The sequence below is a fragment of the Mytilus trossulus genome, chromosome 11 (assembly GCF_036588685.1).
Source record: "Mytilus trossulus isolate FHL-02 chromosome 11, PNRI_Mtr1.1.1.hap1, whole genome shotgun sequence".
NCBI classification, from domain to species: Eukaryota; Metazoa; Mollusca; class Bivalvia; order Mytilida; family Mytilidae; genus Mytilus; species Mytilus trossulus.
Window position 1 is genome coordinate 34,624,671 of NC_086383.1, and position 27,666 is coordinate 34,652,336.

General features: G+C 31.2%; 1 protein-coding gene and 2 pseudogenes across 1 annotated transcript in view; all 3 read left to right on the forward strand.

Moving 5' to 3' along the window:
* The first annotated feature begins 775 nt into the window (after positions 1-775).
* On the forward strand, positions 776-4,046 carry LOC134689990 (complement C1q-like protein 4; annotated as a pseudogene).
* A 5,937-nt stretch (positions 4,047-9,983) lies between these two features.
* LOC134690331 (complement C1q tumor necrosis factor-related protein 3-like) lies at positions 9,984-12,383 on the forward strand (annotated as a pseudogene).
* A 10,187-nt stretch (positions 12,384-22,570) lies between these two features.
* LOC134691017 (gamma-tubulin complex component 5-like) overlaps positions 22,571-27,666 on the forward strand; it is a 36,518-nt gene continuing 31,422 nt past the window's right edge. Inside the window, exons 1-3 of the mRNA XM_063551204.1 lie at positions 22,571-22,679; positions 24,201-24,307; positions 27,095-27,206. Of these exons, the coding sequence (XP_063407274.1) occupies positions 22,611-22,679; positions 24,201-24,307; positions 27,095-27,206 (288 nt within the window). The 5' untranslated portion in view covers positions 22,571-22,610. The remainder of the gene's footprint in view (positions 22,680-24,200; positions 24,308-27,094; positions 27,207-27,666) is intronic.

A 27,666-nucleotide genomic window follows, 5' to 3' on the forward strand; every position in this document is an offset into this window, starting at 1 on the left:
AACGGCCTTCAACACGGAGACTTGGCTCACACCGAACAGACTGATTTACAAAATATTTGATCTTTTGAAAAAAAAAAGATGTAGAACAAAAAAATAGGTTCGTATTAAAAGTAGAAATGCATGCTCAACAAAAAATAGACCGCTTGTACTAGTAAGAAAAATTGTGAGATCAATCAAAATTAGTTTGATATACTGATGATATTTACCCATCAATATATGTTACTGATTCAAAACAGATACTGTGAGTCATGGACAGTGTAAATTCGTAAATGGCTGTTCACGAACAGCTTTAAATTTTAGTGTATCTAATAAACGAGATAACAATGATACTGGTGTCAATGCACAGGATCAGAAAAAGGTATCAAAGATACCAGGATTATAATTAAATATCAAATCATGAGCGTTTTTAATGAACATGGTCAGAATGTAAGCATAGTTGTTATCAATTTTATCAAAAGCTAGGTGAATGTTGAACAGGATCAGCGTGTAAGCGTAATTTTTTTATTAATTTTATCAAAAGGTGAATCATGTTGATGAACAGGGTAAAAACCACCGTGACAGAAAGAACATAGAAAAACTGTTGATATCGGAAAAAGTAGAAAAAAGAAACCATGAGTCTTTGAAACAAAACATAAAAAGGCGAGAAAAAAAACATTCAGACAGCGAGAACGTCAATTTATCTGGGAACCTAACATATTATTAGCAATACCGTAATCGGACTTTCTGTTCGAATATATATTTTAATGCAAGCTTGTAAAATCGAAAATATTTCGTCATGATACCAGGTTAGAATATGAATACGAGATTGTTAAATTCCTAACTTGTTAATTTATCTTTAACATTGTTTAACATGTCGATATTATAAGGTATTTTTTCTTTCTATATTTAATTTCAAAAAATGTTTCGATCTCATTAAAACTAAAGCTAATATGAACATATTTGATGAAAAAGGGCATTTATACTCATATTCAAAATATGTTCGTTTGTCATCAGCGGCAACTATAAAAATGTATTCATTGCTTTTTAACCGCTTGCTTATATATCGATATACTATCATATATCTGTTACGAATTAAGAGAAAAACAGCGTTTACTATCAGCACTGGAAAATAATGCATAACAGATTTTGTTTTTTAGATTGAATGTTTTACTTTTAAAAAAGCAAACATTGGGCAAACTTTAGTTGTGTTTTGTATTTGGCATTTCCAATTTTTTTTTTTTTTTTTTATTTTAAGTAGAAATATCACATAACTACGATTGCAATTACGTTTTAAAACAAAAAGGGTCATTTGATTTCAAAGCTGACAATGTTCATCAGTACACAAACAGAAGGCATATCAAACGTTTAAAATTCACCTATATGCGACTGAATTGTTGATGAATATTAAGAACTGCCATGTTTGTATACTTATTTTACCTACATGTATGTTTAATCCTTTTTAAATAGTTGTCGTCAAAATAAGATAAATATGGCCGCTAATTATTTAAACAAACTAAATATTGCTGTTGTTTTAATCGTTTGTCTTTGACGGTTGTTCTTCGCATGTAAAGACTGTGCTGCATGCTTGTTTGCTTTTCAGACATTTACTTAAATAATGATAAAATAAAATTAACTAGATCCGAGGGATAGAATTTGATGAAAGAGTTGAGAATACCTTGAGCTGAATGAAAAGTTAGAAATAGTAGATTTTTTGTAATTCATATAAACCGTCAAAATACAAAAAGTAAACGATATGTACCAAAGGATAACATGTTCATGGTTGATGTGTAAACGCAACTGAGAATATTTTAATAGAACTATGGCATACATAAATACTAGAACACACCCGCGAAATCGCGGACATTTAGAGCGTATGTAAACTGTTGTTGAATATTTTTTTGTAAAAAAGATTTATAACTTGAAAATTTCAGAAAAGGTATCACTATCAAATGTCATAGGTACTCGGGGACAGGAAATGTTATTAAGTTACAAAGTGCGCTATTCTTTTTTTTGGAGGGAGGCTGTTTTTCTGTATAATATGAACATAACTATATTATAAACGGGCACTGATATATTATATATAGACTATCTATATAATATATCAGTGATATCCGTAGGTAGTAAACTATTGGAATTATTAGTAAATAGAAAATACACTTTATTTATAGTATACATGTACGTATGATCATAGTATACAGAAAAACGCAAAACTAATGGTCCTTTCCCCAAGTACATATGCAAATTATGTGTAGTTTAAAAAAAAATCTTAACGGTAATCTTTTATATGACTCAAATGTCTGATTACGGAAACATTTATTGTGGAAAGAAGAGAAGCGACACAAAAAAATGAAGTTATCTCATTTAAAAGAGTATAGATGTACAGTTTACGTTCTAAATCCACTGTCGTAAGTGCCCAAACAAATATCGCATTAAGATGATTAACAAGATCAACAGAAGGTGCACAAATATTCAACATTTCAAGAAAATTAGCATTTGGAATATGTTAATGAAATTATCTTACCAAATTATCAAGTAATTCGTGATTGGGTTTTAAATGACCAATTAACTAGACTTTCGTCGTATCTTATCGTCTGACTATAACATTGAAATATATCCACATAAAACTTATTCAATTCAGCATGCAATAGATATAGGAAGATGTGGTACGAGTGCCAATGAGACAATTCTCCATACAAATTACAATTTCTAAAAGTACACCATTATAGGTCAATGTACGGCCTTCAACACGTAGCCTTGACATACACCGAACAAAAATCTATAAAGACCCCAAAATAACTAGTGTGAAACCATTTCAAACGGGAAAACCAACGGTCTAATATATAGAAAAAACGACAAACGAGAAACACGTATAAGTTACATAAACAAACGACAACTACTGTACATCAGATTCCTGACTAAGGACAGATGCAAATATTTGCAGCGGAATTAAACGTTTTAATGGTACCAAACCTTCTACCTTTTTCTGAAACAATAGCATAACATTATAACATAGAAAATCACACGATAAAATTTCAATTGGAAGGCTTAACTCAATCAAAAAACGTAAATTAACACACTATGAACGAATAAATTTATCTGCGATACCTGAAACCAGGTTAGAAGGCAAATCGTATGGCTATGTTGCTATTTTAAATAGCGCGCGTCTGGCATATTAAATTTTTAACCAGTTTTAACATGCAAATATATTTTTGCTTTATTTGGACTTGATCAAATAAAGTCTCCTGTTATCCCACTTCCATGTTGAGCAAGCGGTTATATGAATATTTCTGTTTCCAGACGAGTTCATGTTGGGGTCCTCTTCGCGGTCCGAATTTCAACTATGTCGATTTCTTTGAGAAATGAGAGAAATATTTCATTTTTTTTTAAAACTAAGTGTTGTGAGTAATTTCAGAATAGACATAATATATATAAATTTACGGAAAATATAAGATTTAGTTGTACTCGCTACCCGACGCTTTTCGTCCTTTTTCTACAGCTCATACAAATAAATTTCATATTTTCCTTCATCATATATACAGACTTTGATTTCATGTTTGTATTTATTCAAATATTGTAGAATTAACTGAAACCAAAGCCAACCAAAAACGAAGGGCGAGTGAACTTGTTGCTTTTACGGCATATGTATCGGCTACTTTCGATGGCGAAAACTTTGGAACTGGTCATACCGTTAAGTATGATGTAAACGAACGAAGGCAATGGGTACAATAAGTTTACCGGTACATTCACTGCGCCATCAGACGGAATATATGCCTTTACTTGGACAATAAAAGCTGCTGGAAGAATAGGTGACGCTAAACATGGTGAGATAACCGTTGAACTCGTGAAAACTCAGTCGTAAAAGGGGTAATAAATTCTGACAGTGAACAAGATTATGAGGATGCGTGTTCAACAGCTTTAGTTATAGTCTCGTTGTCCGCCGGAGATGTAGTGTTTACAAGATCAGCACCATTCCAACACCCAGAAGGGATTCTCAGTAGTGATGGGTACGGTAGATGGACATTCTCTGGTTGGAGATTATTTTGATAAAAAATAAATAGTGCAAAATACTTGCATGTTCCTTCTTATTGGTGGATAGAAAGAAGTTCAATGCATATTCATATTCAGGATGATAAATGATTAATATCTAGAGCAATATATGTTGATTCTGCATGAAAAGAAACCGCGGTGAAGTGCGGGTAATTTGATGCCCTAGAAAAATAGGGGTTGTTGGAAAGGCACAAAACAATAGCATTACAATATGTCACTTTATTAGTGAGTTTGACTGTCCCTCTATATATATAGTCTCTTTTGTCCCTCTTTTACTCATGGATTTGTAGCAAGAGTTTATTAAGATCTATCAACGTCTCAGTTCCTTCCGGTTTTTGTTCGAATTTTCCACGCTATCAAAGGTTTTACTGTCGGAACAAGAGCAGCTTAGGGAAACACTTATTTCTATATCCAGTTAATCATTTGGCTCAGATTTTTCTGAAATAATATGGTTGTAGGTCAAAATAAAATGTGCTTAATGTCCAGTGTTAATTATTTTCTGCATACCTATGATTAAAAAAAACTGACAACCAATTAAAAAGTAACACGCGCAAGCATAGGTATCAGAATTCAGAGGTAAGGGTATTCTCATGGTATCTTTTCAACATTAAATGAATTCATCTTTTCGTCCCTTATTCTCTATTGTGTAAACACAATCTATACTTTAGTGTATGACTGAGGGACACGGAATACAAATGAATAACGATGGTATAAATGCAGACTGAACAAAAGTCAATAACAAATTGATACGATTAACTGCTTAGAACCTAGTAAGAATATGTATGGAGTCTAAGTAAAATACCGGTATGCTATGGTTGTAAAAATTTCAAAAGTGCATACAAAAAAACAATCCCTCAAAAGGTAGATGTTTGTAGGAATATTTACGCTAATGCAAGAACAACCTGGCTAAACTATATCACCTAAATGTGTTTACCTAAATATTCCTTATGTATTTTCTTAGGTATAATAGATACGTACAATATATAGGTTCAGCGTGAGGTGGCAGGAACAGGACAACATATAGACTACGAACCCCTCAGAGAGTTGTGGTAAAAGTTGTTCCTCATCTGCAGAAATCATGACACACTCTCTGCCGATTCTTTCATACGAAGATTTGATTATGAAATTTGGCTGCACCTGGTTGTTGAGTTCTCATTGTTGAAAATATGATATAACAACCAAGTCTTACGAGGATATTGTGCACGAGACATTAGAGTTGACGTCACCAATTTTGACCCGACGTGGTCAAATCTTTTCATAGATAGAAGGATTTGGTTGGGAAATATAACAGTTTGAAATTTGGAGAGCGATACCTAAACTTGTATAATCTGACTTTACACCTTTATCAGATTACTTTAATATTTCAAACAACAAAAACAAGATGTTACTGTAAAAATATAGTGATGAGATTTGTCAAATTATTATTATTGAGAACAACTACAAAGACTATGATTTTGAAAATATCAGATCTTTTGAAAATAGTAGTGAAAAATGGAAACTAGAATAATATAAAAAGAAGAAATGCATGCTTAACAGAAAACAGACTCCATGTATATCAAATATAAATAATAGAGATCAAACGATTAGATCTACAGAAAAGTGTGAGATAAGTCAAAATTATTTGGATATACTGATAAAATTTACACGGCAATACCTGTTATTGGAAAATATGTATCGATTATTGAACGAGAAAAAAAGTTCATTGGTGCCAAAGCACATGATCGAATTTTGAGCGTTGTTAATGAACAGGGTCGACAAATAAACGATTTTTATTTTAATTTTATCAAAAAGTGAGTGTTAATGACTCGAATCAAGATCAACATGATGGAAACTGTAGAGGTAGAAAAGGACTTTCAGTTGGCGAGTACATGAGTAATAAGGGTAAAGAGTCATGGCCAATTTGCCAGCGATTTGTTTCATTCGATTAGATAGGTAAATCATGCTTTAAATAGCCCGATAGATGTTAATTATAGTACATGATAATACGTCACGTCATCTATTTTCATACCTTGAACAGGTATTCCTACATAAACAAGGCCAAGACTATTGATTTTTTTATATTGATTTTATTTTATTATTAACATCCTTTATGCAAGGTGCCATACCACGTAACATGCCAAGGAGCCAAATAACACGGAACAAATTCAAATCTTGATTGTCTCGTTCTAAATATATGTATATCTCTTCCTTTTCCTGGTCTTGTAAGGTTTTATCGTCTATAAGATAAGATACTACATGTTTATATTTTAACCCGAGAACATCTTTAATACCGTCAGTAAGTCATAGATCACCCTGTGTTACTGACACATGTTATATTGCCTTTTCTGTCATTTTAACAAATCGGACCTTCGTTGTGATACAGATGCAACAGCTTCTTGTTGTTTTACCTACAATCACGATTTGTAGTGTAATTGATTGTTCTGTTGTGTTGTTTTATTTTCTGATGACTGAAGTACCGTTGTAGGGACGGTGGTAAACATTTCAGAACTAGTATCTAAACAGTTTGTGAATTGGCGACAAAGTTGTTGTTGACTGCATTTGTTACATATGATACCATGTTCAAAAAAGGTTTCGAAAAATAGTTTGTGTTGTTTTGAAACTTGTATACAATGGCCTTATTTTAAGTTATGTGTATATAACCCCCGCAACATGTAGTTTTCATTGCTTTAGAATTAATTCTCGTGTTATTGGTTATCAGTTTGACGGCAGTTGGTCCTTGGATATATGTAATAAATGTAACCACATTAATAGAAAGTAAGTCAAGAGTATGGATAGTCTAGGAATGCACACAATAAGCAATACATTTTTTTTTCTTTGATACATGTAAAATGATAAACTAGTAAACTATATAGTCAAAATGAGATAGAATGACTCTATGAACTAAGCAAACATCCGAAAAAATATGATAGAAACATTAAAATTTAATATAACAATACAAAAAATGCAATTATTCTGAGCGAGATTCGAACCCTTTCTTTAAAACCATCTTTTATTAGTAGTTCTGTGCTCTACCAATGGAGCTACGGCGATGCTTATACATATCTTTCTTATTAAGAATCTATATCGGTACAATTTATCGATGTTACAATTTTTCTTTAAAAAGTTGTTTTTTATGTAATAAGGACACTCTAAACCAAATTCATTTTGAGTGAACAAGTTGTATGAATAACAACAGTCATAAAAAGTATAACTTATTTTTGGTTTGAAATGTCCTTCTTAGGGGATTCCATGTTTTTCTCACCTAAAAACACCTGAAAATCCGCATATTGGACTTTCATCCTTTTTTAGGGTCAAATGAACTTTTGATCACACATGTCATAATATATGTAAATCGAGATATTGATCAAAAAGCATTTTTATTTTTTGTTTTTATAGTAAATTTTATTCTTTCGGCACTTTTTGAAATTGGCCCTTCTGTGAAAAAAATCATCGATAAATTGGCCATACCTCTTTCTTAACTTATTAACTTTTTTTTAATATTTGGACGGTCTTGGTAGATGTCCATATTGTTTGGGTTTTTTTTCTATATTTAATGAAAAAGTCTCACTGAAACTAAAGTTAATCTGAGCATATTACAGAAGTTTGGTTATTTCAATTATCAATATTACATAACTACGATTGCAATTACGTTTAAAAACTAAAAGGGTCAATGCTTTTCAAAGCTGACAATGTTCCTCAGTACACAACATTTCACAAACAGAAGGCATTTCAAATGTTTATAATTCACCTATATGCAAATAAATTGTAGATGAAGCTTAAAAATTGCCATGTTTGCATATTTATTTTACCTGCATTTTCATCCTTTTAAAATAGCTGTTGTCAAAATAAGATATATATATGGCCTTTATTCATATATTAAGCATAGTACGCTAAATGTTACTGGTTTTTTTGGGGTTATTTTTTTAACAATTGTACTTAGCATCTAACATGTAAAGACTTTTTTGCATGCTTGTTTTATGCATTTCTGAAATGTACTTAAATATAGATAAAAACATCTTAGCTCATTTCAACATTCAATCTACTAAACGAAAAAAACATATATAGTTATCAAAGGTACCAGGATTATAATTTAGTACGCCAGACGCGCGTTTCGTCTATATAAGACTCATCAGTGACGCTCAAATCAAAATATTTATAAAGCCAAACAAGTAAAAAGTTTAAGAGCATTGAGGATCCAAAATTCCAAAAAATTGTGCCAAATACGGCTAAGGTAATCTATGCCTGGAATAAGAAAATCCTTAGTTTTTCGAAAAATTCAACGTTTAGTAAACAGAAAATTTATAAAAATGACCACATTATTGATATTCATGTCAACACCGAAGTGTTGACTACTGGGCTGGTGATACCCTCGAAGACGAAACGTCCACCAGCAGTGGCATCGACCCAGTGGTGTAAATAGTTATCAAAGGTACCAGGATTATAATTTAGTACGCCAGACGCGCGTTTCGTCTATATAAGACTCATCAGTGACGCTCAAATCAAAATATTTTTAAAGCCAAACAAGTAAAAAGTTGAAGAGCATTGAGGATCCAAAATTCCAAAAAATATACCATCCTCTTGGTTAATGCTAAAATGCAACTGAGAATATTTTAAAAAAACTGTGGCAGGTATTTAAAGGAAATTATTATAATTCAACCATTTCACATTATCAACATTAAGGTGGTTTTTTTTTTATTAACAATCTATCAATAATTTCTATTCAATTTTGAGTTCAATTAGTTGTTATTTTGATTTCAATTAGTTGTTATTTTGATTTCAAATTGTATTAATAACTTGAAAATTAAACCCAAATAAAAGTGTACATAAATGTGTTGAATACAATTTTTTAACTCAAATAAATAAGTTCCCAAAGCATTTCGCAACACATTGACATGTTCATCAGATGAGGCACGACATATACTAAACATTGCCAGAAAATAAGCATGTGATAGCTGAATGATATCCTCTTGCCATGTCATTAGGCTTCGTTGATTGGGTTATAAAAGTACAGTTAACGAGACTTTCATCATATCATGCATATGTTTTTGTCTGACTGTAAGAATGAGATATATAGGTTAACCCTAACGTCTCAAATTCAGCATGTAAACCCATTGTAGACAGCAAAATGTATGACTCCACTTCTTTATATTTCAAATACTAACATTACAGTTTTTCATCCTGCCGTTGATAGCCGAACACTATAGCTAACCCTTCCATTATTTATCCCACCAAATATGTATGATCATTAGTTTCAGTCTCATTTTCTGTGAAAGTTTTATTTTTCAGCGCATGTTCCTCGCTGATTTATTACTGTCTATTTAGTTTTCGGCTATCAACGGCAAAATGAAAAAAACGGTAATTTCTTTAAATCACAAATCTACTAGGAAACCAAACGAAATTCATTGTTATGCTATAAAATTCATAACAATTTGTATCATTAGCTAGATGTAAAGAACCGAATTAATTCGAACAGTATAAATTCTACTTCTTTAATATTCAGCCGCCAATAATATTTTTGATTAATTAAAAACAGCATCATGTAACCCCACCCATTGTGTACTGCAAATCGTATGGCTCCACTTCTTAATATTTCATTTGTATGTAAAAAAAAAAATCGTTGGTTTTATTTTTGATTTTCTTGGGAGTGGAAAGGGGGGAATTTTTTTTCATATTGTGATTTTTTTTCTCATACCATGCAAATATATACTCTTTTAACAGTAGTCCTACTTGTCACCTCTTCAAAACGAATACAATTCAATTTGGGATATTTTTTATCTTTTGAAATATTTGACTTTGAGAATTCGTCGATCAACATATTAAGCAGTGGGCAGACGCATGGTAAGATAACCACAACCTCGGACTAGAATAAAAGGTTGAAATCAAAAATTTGTTAATCAGGAATCAAAAGCTCGTGTCAAATCCCTGTCTTATCAGTTCGGTAAATGAGAATATATGTAACACTCATTCGTGAACTTAACATGTTTGCGATATTACCATTAATTTTATTTTCAATCTTTACAGCGTCCGTTGCAGAATCTGATACTAGCTAATCGCCTTACGCGACTGGAAGCCAGGGAAGAAAACTATAAACATGAAATTCAAGAACTCAGGAAAGAAGTGTCGAGACTTGGCAAAATGGTTGAACAAAAGAGCACAGCAAATCAGTTTGGTAAGTAAACTTCACCATAATAAATCGTTTCAAATTGAAAAATATTTTAGATTATAGCTAGAAATGTGTATTCGTAACAAGCTTTATATGAAAAAAAAAAGAAGATGTGGTATGATTGCCAATGAGACAACTCTCCACAAGAGACCAAAATGACACAGCAATTAACTATAGGTCACCGTACGGCCTTTTAAAATGAGCAAAGCCTAACCCGCATAGTCAGCTATTAAAGGCCACGAAATGACAGTGTAAAACAATTCAAACGAGAAAACTAACGGCCTTATTTATGCACATAAAAAGAATGAAAAACAAATATGTAACACACAAACAAACGGCAACCACTGAATAACAGGCTCCTGACTTTGGACAGACAAATACATACATAATGTGGCGGGGTAAAACATGTAAGCCTCTCCCTAACCTGGGACTACTTTTAATAGAGTAGTTTGGGCAAAATTCTCAAGAATATTTCGTGATTTGGTTGTCTTTACCACTTTTACTCTTCCATTGAAAATATTTATAATTTCAAAGTCTTAGACTAAAGGAATTAAGTGAACGACACAAACAGACATAATCGGACAGTTGTCTCGTTGCCAATCATACCACATCTTCTTTTTTTTTTTATTTAATTGATAAAACTGACAACAATTTAATATACACTTTCCCAATAAAACTCAGTGAACATACACCAGAGACATATAAACACAGGTGACATTAACATACTTACATGAGGTATGATGAGATGATTGAAGCTGTTGATTTTGTCCTTCATAATAATTATATACGTTTTGGCAACAAAATTTATCGACAGATGATAGGTATTTTTAAAGACACTTATTGGGCAACTGTAATAGCAGACTTGTTTTTGTACTGTTTAAAACCAAACTCTACTATACTGCCGAAACTTAACCAAAGTAACTTTAAATAAATCAAATGTAAATGCTAATAACTGCCCTTTCCTAGATTTAGATATTTCAATTTTACACGGGAAACTCCACACTAACATATTACGGCAAAAATGACGATTTTTCGTTCCCTATTGTTAATTTTCCCTTTTTGGAGTAATTTGTTCCTTTAGCACCATCTTACGGTGTGTATATTTCACAACTCGTTCGCCATGACCTTGTCTGTTGTGACGTCTTAGATTTAAAGAACGTAAGCTATGTATTACTGGTAAATTATAATTAAGTCGGAGATTTAAAACTTTTACAAAAATTGAGAATGGAAATGGGGAATGTTCCTTAAATATAAAGATTTGGTTTTTAAGTTTGGTTGTACCTGTAGAAAACTTATTTCAAAGGAGATAGCACATCTTCCTTTTTACGGAGATGTTGTTTACCATTCTCGGAAATTTAGAAACTTATCGATCATTAAAATTAACTTGTCGACTCCTGTATCTTGGCATAGCACTAGGTCATGGTTTTTTTCTCTGACTATTCATGAAGTTTTTACACTAAACCCATTGGATGTTGGATGTGTACTGATTGATGATTTATATTAGGTGTTATTGGATTTCAACTAGCTGTCATTAACTTTGAGTATTATCAGATCTGTAATTTGTGTCTTTTACAGCTCATTATTGAGGTGGAAAAGGTTTGCCCCTTTTTTAATATTTTATAAATTCTTTGAATTACATCCCGGGTACTAACAATGTGTTCAACAACATTACGCCTCTGGGTTACAATTTTGATAACCTTACCAAGCTTTATTCCAAGTTATATGTGCATTTTTCAATATTGTAGGTTTAACAGAAACAAATTCTGTCCGAAAACGAAGGCAGACTGAGCATGTTGCTTTTACAACGTATTTATCTACTGATTTCAATGGACCAAATTTTGGAACTGGTCACACCGTTAAGTATGATGTCATAGAAACGAATGTTGGCAATGGGTACAATAATTTTACCGGAATATTCACAGCGCCCTCTGACGGAATATATGCCTTTAGTTGGACAATAATCGCTGCTGGACATATAAACAACATGAATGGGGAGATAACCATTGAACTAGTGAGAAACTCTGACGTCAGAGGCGTAATTGATGTTGACACTGAAAACGAGCGTGATGACGCGGTCTCAACAGCTTTTGTAATACTCTCCTTATCTACCGGAGACGTTGTGTTTACAAGATCAGCACCATTCGAACACCCTCAAGGGATTCTCAGTAGTGACAAATATGGAAGATGGTCATTCTCCGGTTGGAGATTATTTTGATTAATAATAAAGGAATTTGTAAAATAACATTGCATATTCACATCTATAGCCATAGGACGTCGCCTATACTGATTATGCTTTTCAAGAATCTGGCTTTTTTCAATCGGCAATCCTTGGTCTGAAAATACGTCGGTACGATTAGTTCCATTTCAATGCAGAGAGAATTATATATAGACCTACTGTACTAGTATCTGAAGAAGAGGGTAAACTAACAAAAAAGAAATGAAAAAGTATAAGTTTCACCTATATTACTTGATAAAACTAATACTTTGAGTATATGTCTTCCTATCCACAGCAATTTTCTATGAGATATAAACGTACAAAGTAGGTGATTGCGACTTATATGGTGCACGAAACCTATAAAGTGTCCAATTCATTTTCATTGATATTTTTATTGACCAGTATATTGAAAAATTAAAGTCACAGTGATCTATTTCATTGTTTTCACGTTAAATACATTTGACCATGAATATGTTCACTCCTGTACAATAAATGTTTTTTTTATGATTCCATTAGTCTTGACATAAAAAAATAACCTACTTTAAAGAAATTATTCTTTATAAAAAGGTATTTGAGAAGGTTGTGTGAAATATTTGCAATATTTTTCCGATCAACTATCAGGTGTGACGGATTTAAATAACTACATGAAGTACACAAAGGTTATACAATATTTTGAAATAGCGTGTTAAAAGTTAATTAAATCTTAGATAGGGACTTATTAGTACTTATTTCACATTTTTCCTATTTAAATCCCTATCAGTTTTGTTTATAAATTATTCGAAATATTAATTTTATATTTCTGACTTTCACAGTTGTAAACAAAAACAAATAAATTTAGTGCAATTGGGAGAAAAAAGATATTGCATTTTAATTTTTTTTTTAAATGGAGACAAACCCAGAAAAGGATTTTTGATTCAAGTTATAGTTTATCAATGTATCGACGGGAAATGTAGTAGCATTTTTGTTACTATCAATTGGTATTTCTTAGTTTTTTCGAATATTTCTGTCAGATAACTCGATTGAGCTAAAAACCATACTATCATCGTTACATAGTGACTGTTTTCGAGATGTACAAAAAGATTGTGTCAAAACAGAACTGTAAACCAAATGATTTTCGCGGATTTTATAGTTCGCAATTCGCTCTTTAACTTCGCGGCGTTTCAATTTTACCATCACTAAATCTAAATGATAAAGTTCAATTAAAAAGATTCAAATTTTACACATTCACCACGATATATGTTCGCGAAAATTAGTTAGTTTACTTTATTTAACGTTAATAAAGATACCATAATTGTTTTGATAGTAATTTTATGTACTATCAAAACTATAAAGGTATCTTTCAAAATACTTTACATTCACATCGTAATATAATTTTAAAAAAACCAGAAGTGTAAATCAAAGTTAGAAATACAAATACTAAAAGACACTTTAACTATAAAATGTAATCATTGACGGAAAATTGTATTTGAAGATCGTCTCCTTTGTTTTATTTCTGCCTATTTCACTTTAGATCATAATGAAGTGTAGAAAGATCAGAAAAAGAAAATATACTATTTTTCTTTTTTTTTCTTTTCGGGTAAATATGAATTAATGTGCATTTCATTCCGTCATTGTGTTTTTGTGCTACAGTTAATATTTGTACGCATTTTTGTGCCTCTTTAATTTGTTACATAATTGATAAGTGATTAAGATTATAACACAATTTCGACTGCTTTACCACTATTTGTGACATTTTCACCTATTTTGTCTGCTTGTTTTATTCACAAATCTTTGTCAATATAACGAAACTTGATGCGAATGTCATACAAGTGACAGGTTTAGCTAGCTATAAAACCAGGAGTAATCCACTATTTACTACAAAAGAAAATTTCTGGACAAAGTCAGAAAATATGACAGTTGTAATCCATTCGTTTCATGATTTTGAGCTTTTGATTTTGCCATTTGATTATGGACTTTCCGTTTGGATTTTTCCTTTGAGTTCAGTACTTTTGTGATTTTTCATTTTTAGATTAAACTGTATTTTTATTAGTGTCATTCTGATTTTGTATAGAAAATTCTGACATTGAGAATCTATAGCAACCGGCATGACGAATAACAACAACAAAGTTGAATGACATGCTTGACCGTTATCTCTACCCTTTCAAATGGTAAATTTTCCGCGGAATTTAAAAAGACCTTCATATTAACCGCTTCATATTTTCGATATAAGTTCCATTTTTGAGATTAACATCTTTTAGTGATACTAATGTTCACAGAAAATAGTATTAAAAAAGTGAAAGAAAAAAACAAAACTTGTTTATTCTTATCATGGTGTGCTACCAAGTGTGACGGATTTTAATAACTAGTAAACAAATATTATAATGATATTTTGAAATAGCTTGTTTAATTAGGTTGATTTGACCTATAGGCACTCATTTGTAATGCCACCAAATTTTTCCACATGAATGAATTTCAAAACTTTATATATTTTCAAGTCCCTTCTCTAGTTTCAATCCCAAATTTTGTAAATGATTAAACTTAAAGTAATATATGACATAATGCTCATACTTGAGGAATTAACGGCAATCACTAAAATGGTAATTTTGATATACCAAAAAATTTATGAAGCATTTTTTTCATTTGTCTTGGGATTTTAATTTAACTAAAGCAAAATAATAAACGAAGTTCTCGTCATTAACTGGTTCAATATTTAAACACAGGCATTTATTTGTTTAACTTTCTTTTATCAGATAACAGGTTTTGGGATAACTTACAAGGTATTAAAGAAGCATTTAAGGGAAAGAGATAAAAACAGAATAAAAAAGTTTTGTTACATTTGATTTTTTCATACTTGTTTCATTTGTTCTTTCACATTAAACAACATTTTTTATTAGCCAAAAACCAAAATATTTTAAACGTTCCTGACAAGCAACTTGATTTAGTTAGATATACACTACCATAGTTAAAAAACCTGGTGTCAAAAGTATTAGACGTTTAAAAATATACCGGAGTTTTAATAGTACATGGATTTTTAAATACTTTACATTCGCTTTGTAAAATCATATTCAACTACAGAATAAAATGTAAATTTAAAGTAAAAGACTCACAAAACCAAAGGACATTTACAGCAACAGTTGTAAATAATAATTAAGAAACAACACGATCTCCACTAAAAACCGGGAGTGAAATCAGGTGCTTCGGAAGGGTGAGCATTTTCTGCACCGTATAAGGCACCCAACGTTTTATTTCTTTGTTCAATTCGGTAATGATGGAGGGTTATTATGACTGAGGAAGAATATCAGATATGGTTTCTGACACACTTTTGTCATAATGGCTAATCAGCTCATGATGGCGACCTTAATATTTTTTAAGTGATGACCTTAATTTGATTGATGCATAGCCCTGTCTTAGCAACTTTTGAGAAAGCAGTATATTCCTCGTTCAACAAAATCAACGTACTTTCTATAGTCAACTTTCCATTTCTGTGTAGCAACATCCCAGTGACACCAGCATATGGGGTATATGTGTCTCAATTAAAGATGAATAACTATACTTATTCTTAGTCAAATCTTATAGTTTGACTACACATTTAAATATTTTTAATTTTTACATCTACATAATTTCGATTTTTTAAATTTAGTTGACATGATTTACAGTTTCAAATTTGAATAATAAATGATAGGCACAAAAAACTCGCTTTTCTTCATTGTCGATCCGGGTATATTCACCGATCCTTTAAAGAAACTTTTTCTAAAAGGTTACAAATTCAAAACTATAAGTATACATTTGAATATTGTGTTTTATTAAGATAAAAAATGTGATATCAGTAAGTAAATACCAAACTAAATAGTATTGCTATACAAATACACAAAAACATGACTCTACAATATGTCGATACCTAAATTTTTGCATTGCTAAGGTATGGAAAGTATCAGCGCCTTCAAACATGCCTACCTCGCAACATTCTCTTAATGGCTGTTACAATTAAGGATCTTGTAATTCAGTTGTTTGCTGTATATTATAATTGTTTTTCGTTCATTTGTTGTATATTATTCAGACTGTTAGTTCTTTCTCCTATGAACTGTTTTTCATGTGTCTTTAAATAGTGACTATGTAATAGGGGTTTTGTCAATGTTGAAGGCCGTACCGTAACTTCGTTGTCATTTAGTCTCTGGTGCAGAATTGTCTCATTATCAATCATGCCATATCTTCTTATTTCTATATTTACCTCGATCTTGCACCAAATACAGAAATGGATACAAAAGATAAAAAATCTAAAATAACGAAATATAAACATCGTAGAAAAGGCTGTATAGAAGATCGTTGCCATTTTATCGGAATATGCTAATTTCCATTTCACTAATAAATATAATCTTAAAAAGCAATATAAAAATAACTATATTTTTGGGAGGGGGATTTCAGTGTGAAAAAAACATCAAAACTTGATTCCTTTTATGTCGGATTGAGATTAATATTTTTTTGTGCTTCATGCGATATTTGTTCCGGTACATATCCACCCTATCCTGTTTACCTTTATAAATTAGTTTGCTGAAATCATTAGATGATTTGGCCATTAACAATAAAAAGAGGATTTTAAATAAGTTAAACCGAATTGCCAATCAATTATTTTCAATTTGAGTTATAGTTAAACTAGACGGTGTACTTAAGGACCGTTTGTTTCGATAAGGCAAACTGTCGACCTGTCGATCTGATCACTGATTCATTTTGTAAATTAAATTGGCATGCGAAAATTCTCATTTTTTACATTGAATACATTAACCTGTTGAACGTCTATCATAAACGAGGAAAATTATTTCAGAAACTGTTTCATTCGTGCAATAGAAAAATATTTCAGATCACATAAATCGTTACAAAGCCACACAACATGCACAATGCTTAAAGTGCAATAATTTATTTTTTCATAAGGGAATAGATATTTTTAAAACTATATCAAAATCAATATATATGGTATGTCATACGTTTAGGCACAATATTTGAGCATAATTGCATACTTTCAGATACTTATTCAAGCAAACAACATGGTTTACTTAGTATTGCTGTTAAATCCAAAAGGTATTTTTGAATTTTACAACATATCATGTTAATTAATTATGAAAAATGCTGGATTTGTTTACGAGACAATCTAAAATGAATTTCGAGTCCATAAATTGGTTCACACGAAGATAAAACACTATGTAATATTTTTCTTCATTGTAGCGTTTAGCCAGATCTGGAACTTTAATTTACATACCTATGCATACACACCAGTCTTTGTTAGATTTATAAAATTTAAATATAGGTTAATGATGATTATCGACCGTATCACATGCATGTTTTGTATTTCTAATATTATAAACATAGATTATCAGAACAAACTGTTCAATACTAACGCACGCGCAAGCTAATATAATGGAATCATTTTTTTTCTGAAGTCGATCAATCTTTTCCGTAAGAACTATTATTAGTTTTGCTAAATATAAATAAAATGGAAGTTTGTTTTTGGCGATTAAAAAATCAATGAACTGAAAACCATGGTATTTAAGAAATAAGAAATTTATTCAAACAATCATTCACCTGTATCTTTTGGTGAGCTCGTACATGCATCCTTAAACTGTTTAAAGAATTAACGTTAACAAATTAAGGTAAGTCACTTATTAACAATCAGCATTGAATTTAAGGCAATGCGGAGACGGCGAGGCTTTGGCGTGATTAAATGTTTCAATACTTTTTGCAAATAACCCTGCCTGATATGCAGAACATAATTTCACTCAAAAAATTAATTGCTCTTTATTTTTTTAAACACACAGTAAGTTCACATCATTTGTATACAATGTTATTACCTCATAATTAAGTCAAAGATATGCTACAACGTGTTTGCTAATGAAATAAAATATATTAACTAGACAAAAAATGTCATATTTCAAATTAATTCAAAAGCGATACAGGTACAGTAACAAAATGTTCTGTTACATTTAAACAATAAGAAGACCGTTGTTTTTCTTTGAAATTATTATCATTATCAGTTAGGCACTAGATATTAAAACAATGGAATTTTTACGGATGAAAAGAAATTGAACGAAAAAAAATCATTGAAAAGACATTAAGAAATTTTACTAAATTATACACACAATGATGTCCAATAAATCAGTAAACGAAAAACATTAATCAAAATGTTCAAAATTTTGGTAGATATGTTTGCATATTATGGTGTTTATATATCTCAACTTGTACGATTCGCTCGTGTATGTAACAACGTATTAGATTTTAGCGAGAGAAATTTATGTATTACTGAAAAATTATTACACCAGGGTTTTCGATATCACAAACTTGTAAAAACATTTACTAAATTTTATCACCGGTATAAGGAAATAATTCGTAAATATAACTCAACATGCAGACATCTTATACGTTCAGGTATTTCATATCCAAAATTTTATGGAAATATTCTTTATAAAGCACAAAAATGTCAGTATTCTCCTCAAAAACTAACAAAACCTTTAAATAGACTTATTAAAAGGGGATATAGTTACGATACTGTTGTCAGGTCATTAAAGATTGCATATTTTGGCTTTAACATTGATTCACTGATAGGGTCTTTGCGTCGGAACTAAACACATTTATTTCTAAAAAAAAACAGTTGTTGGCATGACACGGGTTATGTTCTTCTCATATATTTTATGATAGTATGATACTAAACCCCTAACGGGAGGGATTGTACATGATATTCATATGATGAAGACATAATCTTTCAATCAGTTTAATTGAGGTCTGGAGCTGGCATGTCAGTTAACTGCTAGTAGTCTGTTGATATTTATGTATTATTGTCATTTTATTTATTTTCTTTTGTTACATCTTTTGACATCGGACTCGGACTTCTCTTGAACTGAATTTTAATGTGCGTATTGTTATTCTTTTACTTTTCTACATTGGCTAGAGGTATAGGGGGAGGGTTGAGATCTCATAAACATGTTTTACCCTGCCGCAATTTTGCGCCTGTCCCAAGTCAGGAGCCTCTGGCCTTTGTTAGTCTTGTATGATTTTTAAATTTTAGTTTCTTGTGTATAATTCGGAGTTTAGTATGACGTCCATTATCACTGTACTATTATGCATATTTTAGGGGCCAGCTGAAGGACTCCTACGGGTGCGGGAATTCTCGCTACATTGAAGACCCATTGGTTGCCTTCGGCTGTTGTTTGCTCTATGGTCGGATGGTTGTCGCTTTGACATATTCACCATTTCCTTTCTCAATTTTAGTCATAGTTTCATAATTATGGGATTTTGGATCCTCAATTCTATTAAACTTTGTACCTGTTTGGCTTTATAAATATTTTGATAAGAGCGTCACTGATAAGTCTTATGTAGACGTAACCCGCGTCTGGCGTTCTTAATTATATTCCTGGTACCTTTGATAACTATTATTATCTACAGAAGATTTGCAGACAAATCATGTCCATACAGAAGGACTGATTTTTCTCGTTTGCTATAATTTCTTGGAAGTGCCAGTCCACATGCAGCGGTACTGCAATATATAAATCTCGATTATTCCGATTTTTCAGTCATCCTATTATATAATGATTATCTATGGTACCGATGTGTACATTTGTATATTTTCTACCACTTTTATCTAGATCTTTTGAAAATTTTCATTCAATTTTAAAGACCTTAACATCTGACAAACATATGCTTTCGTAATCAATCGTTGTTTGGTAGACCATTATTGAATATCTAGGTTGTGAACACAATAGCTTTGTCTTTCACTCGCTGATATGAGAGAAGCAAAATATATCAATAGTCATTCAAATTAGCAATGAAGAAACTGAAAATACCATGGCAAACGAAAAAAAATAAAGAAAAACAACTGTTCAAAAATGCAACATAGAAAGCTAAAGACTGCGCAACCCGAACCCAATCAAAACTTGGTTTAATCTCAGGTGGTCTGACAGGAATGGCAGATATTGGTCCTCATGTTAATACCCATCCTTACAACATTAGAAAAAAACTCGGGTTTAAAAAAAAGCGCGTCTTGCGTTATAAATCATAAACCTGGAGTGGTTAATGAGTTTTATCACAAATTTTTACTGTACTGGCCAATGCGTAGCTAAGAGATTGCTTACAGTTCTGAAACATCTTAAATCAGTCCGATTGTCTAAAGGAATTCGTGTTGCTGTTTTTTTTATTAATCTGCTGTGCTGTATTTATCATAATCCAATTAAAGCTTTTTTCTAGGCAACGGTCTTTTTATCTTTTTGTCAGGAGAAAAACAACGTTCAAATTATGTATTAGATCAATATTGCGACGAATACTTTAGAATTGCCCTGGTCAAAGGGTTTTACAACATACATTATTTGTCTATTCGTCTATTTCAATTATTTGCATATGTATTATATCTTCTCTAAGATCTTTAGTTGTCATTTTCCTTGTAGTATCTTTTCCTCTTTCTGTTTTGTATGAACAACATTTCTCCAATTGTTTGACAAATATTGTATAATATTTATGTTTTCAATTGTTAATAACAATCTTTAGTCTACAATGTTTAATTTAATGTTTGTTTCTACCTTTGACTAAAATTTCATAAGGGCTTGTATGTATACTGTTTTTATATCTTAACAAAAAAAAATTCAAGTTATTTAAAAATGTGTATGATCGATCTGACCGACTTTTATTTAATTAACTAGTGACAATTACATTATTTGAATGAAACCTTGTTTATTTTAGATAGAAGTCATTATGACAGCAATCAAAACAACTTCTGCTGTCCTTGTAAAATGTTTATTATGTTTGCTCATTACTGTCAATCTTGTAAATGTAAGTAAATTATCAGTTATAGTTTACGCTTTGTTAGAATATAGGTTATTTAGTTTTCAAATCTTTAGTCCATAAAAAACCCACTGTTGATCGCGTTTATTTGTGTTGTAGCTCAAGATGAGCGATATTATATCTTACTAGATGTAATTATTTTTATAACAAAGAAACAAAAAAACACATCAAATTATTGATATATTCATAATTATAAATTAACTGTTAACATACATTTGATTTTTTTAATACTAAGGCTTTTCTACCTCAGGTATAGATTGCTGTCGGTGTTGACATGAATATCAATTATATGGTAATTTTTATAAATTTTCTATTTACAAAACTTTGAATTTTTCGAAAAACTAAGGATTTTCTTACCCCAGGAGTAGATTACCTTAGCCATATTTGGCACAACTTTTTGGAATTTTGGATCCTCAATGCTCTTCGACTTTGCATTTATTTGGCTTTTTAACTATTTTGATCTGCGCGTCACTGATGAGTCTTATGCAGACGAAACGCGCGTCTGGCGTATAAAATTATAATCCTGGTACTTTTGATAACTATATAGATTACCCTAGATGTATTTGGCAAAACTTTAAGGAATGTTTGGTCCTAAATTCTCTTCAACTTCTTACTTTATTTAGCCTTTTAACAATTTTTGATTCGATCATCACTGATTAGTCTTTTGTAGACTAAACGCGCGTCAGGCGTAAACATAAATTTTGAATCCTAGAGTATATGATGAGTTTATTAATGTGCTGAAATTTTTTGAAATATTTTGGTCATCAGTTATAATGTTGAGACATTATAATTATCGCCAACCTTTTTTTAAGTCGTTTACAGGTTTTAGGAGATGGGGCAATTAAAGATTAATTTTAGATATAGCGCCGAGCGAAGCTAGGTTACATATTCTTATTTCTAGACATGTATGAATTATCGAGGGGAAAACATGACATTAAAAAAATATTGCAATCAAATGGAGAAGAATACACTCTCATCTCCCCTCATATCCGACAATGGTAAAAAAAGTATATCATAATATACGTTATCAAATTGTTTTATGTTTTGTTATTTTTTTCGTTAAATATCATCGTTTATACTTTCAATCTTGAAAAGTTTGGCTGTATGCTTTTGTACAAAATCATTCGTAAGAAGAATTCAAGATCTACAGCCCGTAACAGAGAAGTGATAGAATTGATGTTTCTTTACCGTCAAAATTAGCTACGTTATCGACAAACTTTCATGTGTCGATAATCAAGTTTAATACCGATAATATTGAAAATAATTCAAATGATATGAAACAAAATATGTCCATGCACTGTTTCTGTTGTTTGTGTTATCATATTTGTACGTTGTTGTCTTATCTCTTTGTACATTTATTTTGGTGTTTCTGTCTGTATCTTTTTCGGAATTACTTGGATTTTATAAAGACAGTAGAGAACTCCCGATGGAATGGCGCGGTGGAAAAACAATTTTGAACCTGATATCAAAAATTTAATCACACTTTTTTCAGGATTTAGTGTATGTTTTTAAGTAGCTTAGTTAAACCAGATAAAACGATGTACGATGCATTAAATAGATCATAAGTACAGTAGGCCACAACGACCTGTTTCTAAGATAAACAAAACATTTTCACGACACTGACTGTCTTGCTAAAAAAATACCATATTTATTCTCTATGGCTATACTAAAAACGGTAAAGAAACTTGTTTCGACCACTTAACTGTTTCCAAACTACAATTTATATCTTAAATAAATATGGTATGATTTGTCAAATGTGGGAATTCTAGTCACTTTGGCTGTTTGGCCACAACCATACAACAGCTTGATACTGATAGCCTAGTCGAGATTACTCTGACTTTGACAGCTGTTTTGCCAGACAAGCTGGGGCCATAGGGCGTCTGAGCATGTCCCATATCAAAAAGTGGATATTTGCCCACTCAAAATAGATGCACTGCTTTGTCGCTTCTGGAGCTGACTGAGGGCCTTGGAATTATATAAAGCAGGCTTCAATCTCTTCATTTTTCATTTATTTCTTCCTTTATGTAAGTTTCACCTACCTGCCAAACCTTTTTTTTTCTATATTTTAACATTTTTCACAGATACCAATGATTTCCGCAATTTGCCTTTCATTTTCAAAGATTATCAGTGACCATGAGATACAATGCAAATGACCATAATGTACAGTAACACCTCGTTCATTTACGATGCAAGTTACCTAAATGTCCGAGAGCTTCCGATTGTTATCATGGTCGGAACTAAATGCTTGTTACCGAACTCCTGTGAAGGAGGTGAAAAAACATGGTTGCTTCTAAATGTTGAACATCGATCTCCTAAAACTGCATGCTAACATTGCCTATTTAAAATTTTAAAATTGTTTGTGATTCATTAAACGACAAAGTTATGTGACGTATAAAAATTTCTGACGTCAGACACTTAAATCAATTAATGTATTTGTAGATAGTAGATGTGTTTGTGTTCTGTTAAATTGTTCCTTTTGAAATTGTTATACGATGATGACTGATGTACCCATGTTTTGAATATTTTGTTTAACGCATCAATGTAAATAAACGGAATTTGATGAAACTGTCATTAAAGTGAGAGGGTTAGCGCTACAAAACCAGGTTTAATCCACCATTTTCTACATTTGAAAATGCCTGTACCAAGTCAGGAATATGACAGATCTTGTCCATTCGTTTTTGATGCGTTTTGTTATATGATTTTGCCATGTGATTATGGACCTTCCGAATTGATTTTCCCCTAAGTTCAGTATTTTTGTGATTTTACTTTTTCTATACCGAAGGTAACAAAATATAAATATTTGCATAATTGAGTCTCGAGGCCACGAACTCTCTCGTAACTTGACGTCCATTTGAAAGTGAAGGTAAAAAATGCAGAAATCATGGGTCTCTGTGAAAAATGTTTAAATATAGAAAAATATTGAGAAAAATTGAAACAGCAATCAACCATGTCAACTGATTATTTATCAGAACTTCTCAAATATATCATGATTATAACGTGATTTGCTATCTTTTTTTTCAGGAGGAAGAAGATAATTTTAAGATCTGTTTTCAGTTTGCTGATTCTAATATTAAATATCACAGATTTCTCAGTGTTGACAGCCACAAAGTCACCCAATCATTAAAAGGGTAATTATATTTTATAAGTACTTAGTTTTATATGGTCACTATAGACAGACCTTAAATAAAGCACATGAATTTGTAGGTACATTGTTATTTGGTATGAAGGTACTGTTAATTCAGAAATTATTGTCAACTTACAAAAATGTACGTCCATATATTAATTTTTGTGATTTTTGAAAAATAAACAATATCATGAATATTCTACATTAATTATTGAGATTTCAGGGAAACCTGCATAGTCTATGCATGCTGATATCTGATCTATCTGGATAAGATATCAGAATACAAGTTCTTATTACTGGGATAATCACAATTGAAAACCTTGCAATAATTTCTGGATTTAGGATTTACAGTACTGTAAATTCAGAAATTACTGCAAAGATGCAACAGGATTATAAATTTAGCAAGAATTTGTACTCTCATTTTGAAATTATTTCAATTTAAGGGGGCTCGCGGGTCTAAATCAATTTTTTTATTTAATATAGGATTTCTCTATATTTTTCTATAAATTAACTTTATCTTATACCTAATAGAAAAATGAATTAAAAAATTGGGGTCACCGTGCATTTACGCTCACAATTTGCCTTCGAAAAAAGCATACATTTTTGTTAATGTCCTTTTTTTCTGTTGAACTAATAGGAGAAATATTGGTAATATCGAAATAAAAAAAGAACAAAATTACAGAAATTGGTTAGATTATACTATTATTCAGTTTATGTAATGTCTTTTCGAAAACAACAATAAAAAATACAGGTCACCGATGAGTTAAAAAAGATATTTAATTTTTTATCCAAAAAAATGGCATTTTTACACCAAAGGGAGATAATTTGGAGCTTTTTCAATGATATCTAAATTTTAAAAGTCACCTAGGGCCAATATGTATTGATGTTTTTGAAAAATTCTTGTACCATAAGATAAAGTAACAACTACTAAAGGTAATTAATAAAATTTGTAAAGAAAAATAAATGTTTGATTTTTTTCTGAAAATCTTATCCCCGCGAGCCTCCTTAACAGGACTTTTCTCAATATCTCAAAAATTAACATAATTGTAATTTAGTCTTAAATGTCAAAATCACAATAATAAATGCACACAATAATTTCTTAATTTACAGTATACATTGTATGATAAGGTAGACCTGTTGATACTAGGTTAACAATGAATGTTGCCAACTGACAGTGACTGATTAAAGATAAACACAATAGATTTCATAATTTGATTGAATAAGTTTCTCTCTTCCTTAATGTTAGGCCACGGTTTTTTTATTTGTTGGTTTACGGATTTTTCCCCTAAAAAAGTCGGGTCGGTCGGTCGGAAAAAAAAAGAAAAAAAAAATCTTTCAGAACGGAAAAATATGCAAAATAAATATATATTTCACCTTACTAACAAAATGTTTGTCTTATTTGCTGTTTTGTCATCATTTTTTAGCATTTAGTTCAATGAAATATTATTAATCAGTGATCATGAACATCGTATGACATCGTTTAATTACTTCCTGTAAAAAAGGGGGGTTGCACGGACAAAGACGAAATTAAATCGTCATTTAACAAACAAGAAAAACAGATTAGCGTAGCTCTCAATCAATTCCAGAAAAATTGGTAAATAAATATAATGATCTTCAATCACAAAAACTAATAAAAAAAAATATGTAAAAACGTCGTACAAAAATAAGTTTAAACACACGTGTCGAAAAACGTAATAGACTCGTCCACTGGAAAAACAACAATATCGGGTTTATCAGTTGTCCTGCAATCCGTTTTTTTTCAATGATTGATATTTATGAAACAAGAAAATTTCATAAGAATGGTAAATATTCAGTTCTTTAATTGTGTTTTCCACCTGTCAACATTTGGACAGGTCTATTTCTCTGAGATGATGCATCTTACGGACTGATGACAAATAAGGGAAACGAACTTATTTTGTAATAGGTTTTCAACACAGGTTTCGTTCCGCAAAATTATTTGCGCAAAAGACATTTCAAGGTCAGTTATAATTGATCTGTCTATTTTTAGAAACGTAAATTGGAAGTTTTATTTTTCACAACAGAAAGTGTTATCAACTTTGTTAATGATTAATGCATTTCATTTTATAAAAAAAGAAACTTTTAATTATGTTTTTAGGGATATTTCATTGATAAGGGTCGGCGGGAATAAAAAAAAACATGAAAAGTCAATTTTATTTTTATTCTGAAAGTCGGCAAAATCGGGTCGGCGGATCCGTAAACCAACAAAATAAAAAACCGTGGCCTTATAATGTATTTGGCTGATAGAACTATGGCTCAATATAACATCCATATCGTCAATCACAGACTAAACAAAATTATTCAATGTTTTCAATCAACAATGTTGTCCATGCATGCTAAAAGTAAATAAAAAAAAAACAACCTGGGCATCCAGAAAACACTTACAAAATAAAATTGAGAATGGACATGGGGAATATTTAAAAAAAGACAACAACCTGACCAAAAAACAGAAAACAGCTGAAGGCCACCAATGGACCTTCAACGCAGCAAGACAATCCCATTCTCAGAGGTGGACTACAGCTGGCCCCTAGATACAAATGTGTACTAGTTCTGATTCTGTTCAGTGAAAATGGACGCCATCCTAAACTTAAAAGCACATGAAGAACTAAAATTAAAAAACATACAAGACCTTCAAAGGCCAGAGGCTCCTGACTTGGAACAGGTGCAAAAATTATCTTTCAAAGTCATGAAAGAAGTGCCTTATATCCAAAATATCATACTTCTAGTAAAATATATTTTCAGTTACATGTTGTAACTATGATTTTTTTTGTAGTGTTATAGACAAGTGTACGATTCATTCTGAACAGAGGAAAGCAAACACACTTAAGACATTAACAGATGAATTTTTAGAAACTCCAGTGTTTGAAGGAAAAAAAGAAGGAAAGGTACATGTATATATTGTTATTGTAGTTATTTTAAGAATTGAATGGTTTTTTTTTTGTAACTTCAAAGGGTTGTAAAAGCGTTGACCATGCGCACATTAATAGTAAAAGCGCTTCCGCGCTTCATATAAAATGTACTTTGGTCAACGCTTTTACACCACTATGAAGTTACAAAAAAAAACATTCAATTCTTAAAAAGAAGAATTCAATACTTATAATTACATTTTTTAGCTATGATCATGAAAACACGATTTTTATAATTGTTTTATTTAATTCACCTGTGCACTTTATTGTGGGACCACATGTTTTCATGAATGAAAAGTTTCATTGAGTGATGCAATTGCTTTAGGAATAACATGTGATGTGTAGTTAGCCAATCAGAATAAAGTGTTATGATGAAACATCCATCTAATGTTATTATTTAGTAGTGAATCCTGCAAGTTAATTTGATACTGAAAATGCT